This window comes from Watersipora subatra, chromosome 4 (assembly GCF_963576615.1).
Source record: "Watersipora subatra chromosome 4, tzWatSuba1.1, whole genome shotgun sequence".
Lineage (NCBI taxonomy): Eukaryota > Metazoa > Bryozoa > Gymnolaemata > Cheilostomatida > Watersiporidae > Watersipora > Watersipora subatra.
The window spans coordinates 25,617,402-25,628,569 of record NC_088711.1 but is presented as its reverse complement, the minus strand read 5'-3'; the positions used below and the strand labels follow the sequence as shown (position 1 = coordinate 25,628,569).

At 36.6% G+C, this 11,168-nt stretch overlaps 1 protein-coding gene across 3 annotated transcripts in view; it reads right to left on the bottom strand.

Annotated features, from left to right (window-relative positions):
- Positions 1-107: 107 nt before the first annotated feature.
- LOC137392726 (transmembrane channel-like protein 7) overlaps positions 108-11,168 on the bottom strand; it is a 34,171-nt gene continuing 23,110 nt past the window's right edge. For 2 of the 3 annotated variants that reach the window (XM_068079042.1, XM_068079041.1), the window contains exons 12-21: positions 10,784-10,923; positions 10,066-10,156; positions 9,620-9,723; positions 9,067-9,198; positions 8,707-8,782; positions 6,541-6,671; positions 4,489-4,635; positions 3,530-3,608; positions 2,604-2,763; positions 108-568 (exon numbers count right to left, since the gene is read on the bottom strand). In XM_068079042.1, the coding sequence (XP_067935143.1) occupies positions 420-568; positions 2,604-2,763; positions 3,530-3,608; positions 4,489-4,635; positions 6,541-6,671; positions 8,707-8,782; positions 9,067-9,198; positions 9,620-9,723; positions 10,066-10,156; positions 10,784-10,923 (1,209 nt within the window). In that variant the 3' untranslated portion in view covers positions 108-419. Of the gene's footprint in view, positions 569-2,331; positions 2,364-2,603; positions 2,764-3,529; positions 3,609-4,488; positions 4,636-6,540; positions 6,672-8,706; positions 8,783-9,066; positions 9,199-9,619; positions 9,724-10,065; positions 10,157-10,783; positions 10,924-11,168 lie in introns of all 3 variants that reach the window. The other variant, XM_068079043.1, reaches the window with a different exon arrangement.

Here is an 11,168-nt window from a genome sequence, read left to right as displayed (position 1 = left end):
TAAAATTAACAATTTTAATAAATAATATTAGGTTAGCTGATTGAGCTGGAATGACCTTACTATACACATCATAGGTAACAGCACTTTCCTAGTTTTTTGTATATCAATATGACATGGTTGTATGCATACCAGGTGAAGCCAAGAAATAAAAATGTAACAAGAAGTACATTCGACTGCTACCCATACTGGAAGAGCCTACAGACGAAAAAGGTCTCTTGTAATTTTAAGGATATGAATAATACCACAAATAATAATTATTTTCTATAGTAATGTAGTAAATTTCTCCAATGTGGGCTGTGAGTATATGAGAGGTTTTACTAAAACCCACAGGGCATAACTATGGGCTAGATGACCTGAATAAGAGACTAGCTAGCTATCCTTGCGTGACCAACATCGGTATTCACCTACAAGGAGTGATTTTAAAAGCGCTCGTGATTTGTTTTTGATAAATCCTCTCGGGATAGATGCAACCCAGATTCCCTCGACCCGAGCAAGCTGGCAGCGCTTCCTGTTGTCCAAGGTGTTGTTAGTGAAGCAGAGCTTCTTTCTTTGGCAAATAATCGTCGCTCTAAAATATGGAGAGTGACGATGTAAATACATTAACAGTGACATGACTGATAAATCATGACATTGGGGTTGTCAGTAATAGCAAGATATTCACACAACATAAGACCTGCATGCAGCAAGGGACAGATAAGAGCTCCCCAACCTGGAAACTGTGGCCCAAGGAACTGCCACCTAAGCAGGTACTGACAAATAAGCATCATTCTAAAGAATAAGGCTATTTAAGATACAAGCATATTAGCCACCCATGGGGTCAGTTAAACTTTGAATATGAACACCAGTTGGTGTCAATTAGAGCTTTTATATGAAATGTTGCCTTATGCTGGTGACCTTATAAAAAAGTGTCCTCTCAGTTATTTTATGTTGGTTCAATAAGAAACAAATATGAAAAGAATTTTTTCAAAGAATACCATATGGATTGTGGCCCCACATCCTAACATGAAACACAACCAAATGACTATCATTGGTCTTCAAAAAAAATTTTCTCACTGGTTCTAGGCAAATGCCAAAATATTCTAGTCAATGGCAAGGCACCGATACCTGAAAATTTCCACAGGTTAGAATTATTTGCATAAACAGTTTTTCACCAAAATCATGGAAAATAAAGATAAAAAGCAGCTTTTTCTTTGTGCAAAAAACACCTGAACAGCTTGATAATGGCTTATCAGCGGATAAGTCTGAAAAAAGCTAAGGTTGTGGGTATTCACCATTTTATATGGCGCTGTTGTAACTAGCTAAAAAACCTTTTACTAATTCATGTTTGTACCTTGGGTGTATTTGATGAAAAACTTTAGTTAATGTTCTAAATCTCTTTCGGGCAGGGAAAATTATTTCTATTATGAAATGAAATCATACATTAAATAATAATTTATAAGAGTTACTGTAAACATCGTCTGCGAGCACGAATGAATACTTACAAGCCATGTAACTATTCGAGAGAGGTCGCAGTGTATCAATGATTTACTTGACCAGATGTTACCAAAAATACATAAGTTCAAATTGTACATAAACCATTAAGTTACTTAATTTGATAAGTAAATGTATTATTAGATACAATGCCTGTTGGCGTGTAACTGATCTTATAATTTAAATTGAAAGATTTATATTACGTAAATAACCTTTAATCTAGTTTGTAAATCATCATGCCAATTCTAAAAATTGCTGCTAAAACTTGCTAAGGAAGTATTGACGAACAGGTGGTTTATATTCATGTGTATACACAAAATATTTCTGAAATTTACACTAATACAAATTGTGGTGAAGGGAACCTTTTGTTGAAACAGGGTATAAATGACCCCACAGATCCCTGTCAACAATAGCTTTGCCAACACAAATGGCTGGTAGCTATAAGTAAACCACATTTGAGGTATTATTAACGCATGCTGGTGCTTTAAGTGAAAATTCAGTATAATCCAAATGAATTTTAGTGATTCCTGATCTAGTCTGTTACGGTATGGGAGCAATGGTTTTATTGAACTAAATTATTCACATGCTGCGCCAGCCAATAGCAGTTTACCTGATTATCCAACACCAGACTAAACTCAGAATAGCCTCAATGGTTGGCGATTGATAATTTACAAAACTACGCTTTTGTACAGTGTATTTAGAAATCCCTTTTCCAGAAGTTGTTCGAACGGAATTCACTGCGGAGTGTAGCAAACCATTCAACTTTCATCTCAATGCAGGCATCAGCAAGGAAGTAGCAAGCATGAGCATGCATAGGAGCCCTTAAGAAGCCACCCCTCAGAGAGACATAGGAAGGTTTACCTGAGGCTATCTCGAGACATCATAGAATATGACTAGTGAAAAAGAGTGCATAGTCTGAGAATTACAATAATCACTGTAAGAGGAGTTGTGATAGATGTAAACCTTACCTAAACTGTCTTGTGAAAGGCTATCATCTGCTGTGTCACAATTGAGAATAATAAATAAACAGTGCATTTACTACGATGTAGTCTTTGCTCAACAGCACTAAGCAATGAAAGATAACTTCAATTTCTAACAACTAAACACAATGTTTTACATTAATACTCAGGTACCTCTCTGGCGTGGCGCTATTGCGTCTCCATTACTGTGATTCACCTGTCCGCAGTGACATGCTCCGATACATCGACAAGCTTCTCTCATCTCCCGTCGATTATTCTTATGCTTTTGAACCTCCTCTAGCATGTGTCTCAGGTAGGCCTTGTCTTTCGATTCCTGCACCAAGAATAGAGCGGTTTGGCTTGACAATGCCATGGAACAGAACGTTTGTCAACAGCCAACATCGCGCTTCCATGTAACCAAAACGTTGTATTGTCCTAGTATCTACCCACTCTATAAATGATTCGTTCGCCTAGAAATGGGGTGAAAATTATCAATCCAGTAATACATGACGAGAATCATTACAGACTCTGATCTACATGTATGTTGGTATTGTTCTACTAACACTGATGTAGATTTCCTAAGCTCACCCTGCAATAATCTACTAGTAACAAGTAAAGCACCTCCTTTGGCACTACTCCTCTGGCCCACAATTGTCTGCTAAGATTTATAGAATAACAACAACTGCACTAGCTTTCGTTATACACGTGCATGCTAGTACCATGGTAATCTAGTGCGCTGTGAGAGATCATTAAGTGTAATAACCATTAGCACAATTATTCTTAAATAGAGCGAGAGAGCTGACTGGTGCAGGTAGTAGTGTACTGGGTGGTCAACCTGCTAGTTGTGTGTTCGAATCTCACAAGGTGTAATCTTTTTCCAATCATGGCTTTAGACACGGCTCTGGGTATAGTAAAGACGATAGGTACAACCAGCTAATGTATACCTTTAACACTTATGATGGGTCGCACTCCATATCACAAACTTATACTGCAGCTAAGTATGGGGTAAAATGTTTAACCAACCACATACACCACTAGCAAAAACATCAGAAAGAAAAGAGCTCAATGGTTAAGAAAGGAGTTATAGTTTTTGCACTTACCAAAGTAATTTGAATCTTGAGCAACGAGATGAGGGTCTGCCTACCACTGCTGGTAACTCGGACATAATGAACGATGACACTAAAATATATGAAAAATGAACATCGATTTTGAACATCCATGTTATTGATAATGAAATTATCAAATGCGGTAGATCGCTAATCAAATGGAAAAGTTACAATAAGCAAACAAATCTCTGGATACTCATTCAACAAATAAAGCTTGTATTGTGTATTGTGTCAAGCCAAAGAATCTAAACATGGTTACTCATTAACTGTTGTCTCAGCCTGGTGAGAACAGAAAACGTAATAAAAACACTATTACAATTTATGGAGTTTATTTAAAAAAATCATTATTAATACTAATAAGTGCAATAAATATTTTAAATATGTAGAAAAGTAAACATCAGGAAAAAGTAAAATTGAGAAAAGCAACTAACTAGTGGAAAAGTGAACAAGACGGAAAATAAAAAATGGTACAAAAGTTGACATGGGTTTCTCTCGGCTTTGTTAATGGTCAACCAAAACTAAAACGAGCCGTCGATTGCCTAGGTTAAAGAGTAGTAACAAAACAAAGAGTACACAACCCTCCGAGTTCCATTGGCTCCGTTAGTACTAATAAATACAATAGATATTTTATTTAACAAATAAACATCATTAATAAGGTACGAATCAACAGGCAGGATAAAAATGACACAAAGATTTACATGGCTGCAGCGTATGTTTTTACATCCAGATATTGTTTGACAGCCGAACTGCTAGTTTTAACTTGATGATAACGTAATGGCTACCCTGTTAAGCTATGCATCCTTGGTGGCTTATTTATCTCTGCTTTGGAATGAGTGAGTTGTCAGCCCTTAATAGTAACAGAATGATATAAAGTGAGTGCTACACTGCGCAGTGGGAGTTGAACATTACATCCATGCTATTTAGTAATAACTAGCAGGTAGGTAGGTTCTTACCAAAGTACAACTATGACACCGACGACAACACCGGGTGACAGTACTATGTTTGTCACCATGTGATCAGCCTCGCCAATCGCTGATTGAATTATGTCACTCGGCTTCTTAAGACCCATAAATGGTCCACAAGTTGTTGATGGAGACACTCTAAAAGAACACTATAGGATAAGTGTCAGGTTATGTGTTACATCATTACCCACACTTCTAAAAGAACACTATAGGATAAGTGTCAGGTTATGTGTTACATCATTACCCACACTTCTAAAAGAACACTATAGGATAAGTGTCAGGTTATGTGTTACATCATTACCCACACTCCTAAAAGAACACTATAGGATAAGTGTCAGGTTATGTGTTACATCATTACCCACACTTCTAAAAGAACACTATAGGATAAGTGTCAGGTTATGTGTTACATCATTACCCACACTTCTAAAAGAACACTATAGGATAAGTGTCAGGTTATGTGTTACATCATTACCCACACTCCTAAAAGAACACTATAGGATAAGTGTCAGGTTATGTGTTACATCATTACCCACACTTCTAAAAGAACACTATAGGATAAGTGTCAGGTTATGTGTTACATCATTACCCACACTTCTAAAAGAACACTATAGGATAAGTGTCAGGTTATGTGTTACATCATTACCCACACTCCTAAAAGAACACTATAGGATAAGTGTCAGGTTATGTGTTACATCATTACCCACACTCCTAAAAGTGTGGGTAATGATGTAACACACAATACTCGAAAGGGTAATCAATAAAAGTAATAAGTCATACATAACAAATAAGAACAAGTTTAGCTCAATACTCCATATAAACTCTACACAGAATGTTGCTGGCGATTGAAGGTTACACCATTGGAAAAAAAGAAGCCATCTCTAGCAAGCAATAGATTTTATATTTCGCCTTCAGGTTAAATAGAAGTATGACATGATATCAGCTCTGCGGTACTGTTCAAAAAGGTAACTGATAAAATGAGTAAAAGCAAATATCACAGATCGAGTTTGATGCAATGCATAGCTAATAACATAATCTCACGCATTACCAGCTTCTTAAAGCCAAAATTGTCAAAAGTTAACAAATAACTTGAAACAGGAATGTAACGCAAAAGGTTGAACAACTTCAACTAGTAATAGCTTTTTCGTGCTAAGATTTATACCAAAATAATTTCTAGATTTGTCTCCCTTGGTCTACGCTTGAGCGGCGGCAGAAGCTAAAATTCTAACAACTCCGCATTTTGATTGTTGATGATGCAATAATTCATATGGGCATAAATCGCGGAAACAGTCTATTTTAATATCTTTTCAGCAGCTAGACGGGGTAGATTGTTACTGTGTTGTCATGTAATTTTTAAATGAGATTGACAGAACAAATGAAAATTGCGATACTTCTGATATTGACAGACGGCGTCAGTAGGTAACCAAAGATGTGATGAATGGGATGGAAATGGTGGGATGACAACGTATCCAAATTTTGAAAAGGCTAAGATTTTTTTGTGACAAATGCTAAGCTATTTCAAACAAGTCTTTTAAATGCATTAGCTGTCAAAAAAGATACAGTGACAATTTGTGCCCAAAGCAATAATTTTTTTCCTTTAATTGAGTAGATAGTCAGTTACTATAATGACTACAATGTGTGTGTCATAGACCTGCGTTACTGCACATTGCCCATGCGAATAGGTGCTGAATGGTTATAAATTGTTACACGAGAAGATAACCTTTGATTAAATGCGTCGACATTGCCAGATCATGTTTAACCTCAAGTTAAATACCTCTGCTACATATTGTTGCAGCTATTTTATATATAATTTGAATTCTACGACCAACTAGGTTCCAAATTCTACGACCAGCTAGGTTCCAAAGCAGTAGCTTAAATGCTTGCCAAGAGCTTAGTGAGCTACCAGCACTGGAGGTGATGCTATTCATGCTATTCTCAAATGACATATCTCTATACAATCAGTATCTTTACCATAGTGACAATGAAACAAGAGGGCAACAGTTTTTGGGTTAAATGGTGATAACACCATGTCGCCAGACCACCTACACAGCGACGGCAGCAGTGAAAGCAACGATACAGACAATGAATCCAATGAAAAGGAGTCCAAGGAATACGGTGTGCATCTTGGCAGCTCTCCATGGTTTGGTAGTTGGTATGCATGAATTCATCACAGTCACCTATAAGAATTTGACCACTGCACAATTCAAATACAGAAGCTTGGAGTTAGCTTCTCTTAGTATTTTGAACAAACCATTCCCAAAAAATATTAAAGAGTGTTATTTGTTATTACTGTTTTTAATGTTCCAGTATTACTATCTTTAAACACTGATAAATCAATAGATGTCAACATGATGACATCAATAAATGTCATCGAATAATAGAAGGTTTAATTCAGATTATGTTATCAAACTTTAAACTTTAAAGGGTTGACTTGCAACAAAATTCACATTACAGTTGTTTGGTATCAAAAGATTCACCATGTCTTACTCCGTTATGTTGTAGGTGCCAAATATGTGGAAATGTGATTACACGCTCTTAAAAGCGCAAAAACAAACAGTTAATCGTCACCATCACGAAACCGCCGTAGAATGGAATCAATTTATTTCTCCGATGTATTCAAACGATTTGGTTATTGTTTTGACACACGATGTTCTCACGTGAATTGAAAGGCCAATAAAAGGCTCAATATAAAACTCCTCGCAGCACTAGTTTATGACAAACACTTCGGGTTTTACCGAAAAACCCGCATCAAATATGGATGCTCGCTACATTCCAGTTTTGTTTCGGCTTGGTCTAATAGTCTAGTCGTAATTTGATCATGAGACCCATACTTCCTGCCAAACAGCGCGAATAATATCTGCAGCATTTTTTGACTATCACAGGTGACCAACAGGCTCGTCATGTTTGTCAGAGAATGATATGCACTCCTTCGAGCCAAAGTTAAAAAATCAAACGAATTTTTACGGTAGGTTTTGAGATATCAGTGCTCAAATGACAGCATTACAATGATGATGAAACAGACGCGTAAGAACAACAGACATGGTTTTATTGAATGCGTGAAGTATAATTGTAAAAATATTTCGACGAATGAGGTTGCATGAAAGTGCAAACAAGCTATTTCGTTCATCTACGTCCCATTTGAGCCGTTTTGGAAAGGGATTCTAATATACGGCAGTTTCGTGGTGGCGGCGATTAACTGTTCGTTTTTGAGCTTTTAAGAGCTTGTAATCACATATTTTGCACCTACAACACAGCAGAGTAAGACATGGTGAATCTTTTGATACCAAATAACTGTAATGTGAAGTTTGTTGCAAGTCAACCTTTAACAAAGTTTTTGCTAATGACAAGGCTAAGTTTTAATTAGGAAGTCAAAAAATTGAAAATATCCAAGAATAAATTCTTAAGGGGTAAGTTCTTAAGGGGTAAGTTCTTAAGGGGTAAGTTCTTAAGGGGTAAGTTCTTAAGGGGTAAGTTCTTAAGGGGTAAGTTCTTATGGGGTAAGTTCTTAAGGGGTAAGTTCTTAAGGGGTAAGTTCTTAAGGGGTAAGTTCTTAAGGGGTAAGTTCTTAAGGGGTAAGTTCTTAAGGGGTAAGTTCTTAAGGGGTAAGTTCTTAAGGGGTAAGTTCTTAAGGGGTAAGTTCTTAAGGGGTAAGTTCTTAAGGGGTAAGTTCTTAAGGGGTAAGTTCTTAAGGGATAAGTTCTTAAGGGGTAAGTTCTTATGGGGTAAGTTCTTAAGGGGTAAGTTCTTAAGGGGTAAGTTCTTAAGGGGTAAGTTCTTAAGGGGTAAGTTCTTAAGGGGTAAGTTTTTAAGGGGTAAGTTCTTAAGGGGTAAGTTCTTAAGGGGTAAGTGAAAATATCAGCCAGGAATAAATTCTTAAGGGGTAAGTTCTTAAGGGGTAAGTGAGAAATAGAAACAGAAAAATATTTCAGACAGTTTTCATTTGTCACCATGGGTGAAAGAAAAATGTTGGCTCTCGTATACACGATATACTTATAGTGCTGCACTTATTTATATCAATTAATATCTTACAAACCATGGAAATGCGATGAAGAGACCAAGAGTGCACTTACTAAAGCCTCAACTAGCCTTTATAAAACAGTAGTTCATTAACAATCACGCAGCACCATGTCAAGCATATTGCTTATCTGTCTGAACAAATCTTTAATAAAAAAACAACAATGATTGCACTTCAGAGGTTTACTTATTACTTACCCTCTTAAAATAGAATGTGATCCATAGTTTAATGACTACCACAACAGTTAAGAGAGGACTGTAATAGATGCCGAGCCTAAAAAATAAATGTATTTGATGGTTAGATATCTTTTATACACTGACAATCTCACAAGCAATAGATACCAACTACCGCTACTGTTAGCTGATCAAGTAGCAAAGCTAGTCAGAAAATTTAGTTCTTAGCTAGACTTAGGTTATTATCGATAGTCTACTCCGTCGTACAGCTATAACTGCTACATGAACTTACCAAGTTTGTAGTCCAAATGGAAGTAACTATTCTAGATAATTTTACCTTGACCTTTTTAATGGCAGAAAACAAAAGAATAGAACTTCACTAACCAGAGTAAAAATTGATTGTATATGATGGCCATAGTGTTCCTCGCTATATCAAATTGCGGATAAATTGAATGTCCTTCTTGTTCCTCCTTCTGCTGAGCTTCCCACCTTTGACAGCAGAACTGAGCAACGAGCCTGCAAACCAACGCACCCCCTTAACAGCACCATGTGTACATCATGCCAGAGTAGGAATATTTCATGTCTAATTTACATAAAGGACAGATAACATAAAGTTAGAGCGGCACATAGACTTATTAGCTATACTAATATAGTTAATAGGTCTATGGAGGGGCAGCAATGTCTGTCCCTAGATACCAATATGAAGTACTCTATGCATTGTTGTTGCTATAGCAAGAGTAACTTTAGGGAATAAATTTAAATGCATTCTAACTTTAAGATGTTGACTCCAGTGTTGTCAATAGCTAAACTTTAAGATGTTGACTTCAGTGTTGTCAATAGCTACTCACTTGTAATACAAATTGTTATTCACCAGCTACAGAAAATAAGAAATTACATCAATTGGATTTCAATGACTCGTCAACCACACATATATTACCTGTAAAGAACCTCAGCCACCAGAGAAATGATAATTCCAAACAAGAAGTCAATTACGACAAGAGTGTAAGCTTTCGTACCGAGGCGTGTCTCCCAGCACCCCTCCTAAAGCATGAACAAAATGGAGCTCGATTAATCAACATAGGAGATTATTACCATACAGTTTTGTGCATTTCTTAACCATATTAAACTTTTTCCTGTTCATAAGGTGCTAGTCATTTTAGGAAGGGCAGCGGTAGAAAAAATTCATAAACTTTACTAAACCCACATTTTACCAGTTTTGGCAGCCACAGCAACTTTGAAAAATTGAAAGCTCTTTACAACAAAAATGGTTTTAAACTATTCTCAACAAAAACTGTTCCATAATCTATTAAGCACAGTATTTTTGATTAATTGGCTCATGGAAATGGACAAAGACAAAAGACTGTAAAATGATAATAGACTCACCAGTTCACATTTAAAATTGCCTTCGCTGCCGCATGGAAACATGGCCACAAAGAAGTAGACCCCGAGGGTGGCTCCATATAGAAACATTGTCCTGCAGACAAACGATTATTATGAAACTAAAGAGCATAATATTCTCCTACCTTGACTGTATCATGGCACCGTTAGCCATGGTTGAATCTGCTCTACCAATCAATATATCGCTACTCAGACAAATAAACAAGTCTGGTAACATTATCTTTACTAGAATGCAATGTTTTGTAATTATTCTCCGCACCTAGGTAAAGGACCGTCATTTGTAGACAATATTTTAAAATCCTACGGAACACTAGAGCCACTGATAAAATAAAACAAGCGCGTATTTAACTTATGATCTAGTCAACTGGGCTATATAGTGTTGTTACTTGTAATGCTTGGGGGGGGGCACTCTGTCTATCTGGTGTACCAGAATGTGTGTATCCCTTCTAGGCTGCTTCATGTAAAAATAGGGTGGTGCGTGCCATCGCTCTTAAGGTATAATGCTACAGGTTTGTTAATAACTGCATGCCATTTTGTTTTGTAATCATATTCCAAAGAATAAATTTTCAGAAAAAATAGTACAAACAACGCAACGTATTTGTAATCTGCATTTGGTTTATAAATGAGATTTCTACCCCTATGGTTTAAATTAGGCAAAGGAAATGGTAACGGGCAAACAAGAAACCTGGAACCTTTGACTTACATGACAAGCGAGAGGTATACCACAGACTTCTGGTAGGTAAACTTGAGAAAAGAAGAGATGATGGTGAAGAGGAAAGGTACTATACTGTTGATGGCAGTTATAATGGTCGGCCCTCCTAGATCTCTCAGCCAGACATTCTCCTAAAGCAACCAACCGTTACAACTTCCAGGCAAATTTCTATTTTCTATATTATTTAATTGTTCAAGTCACAAACTAGCACTACTACCAGAATGTTCTAAGGTTCCATAATGTTCTAAGGTTCCAGAATGTTCTAAAGTTCCAGAATGTTCTAAGGTTCCAGAATGTTCTAAGGTAATAGAATGTTCTAAGGTTCCAAAATGTTCTAAGGTTTCAGAATGTTCTAACAGAATATCTTTACTGATTA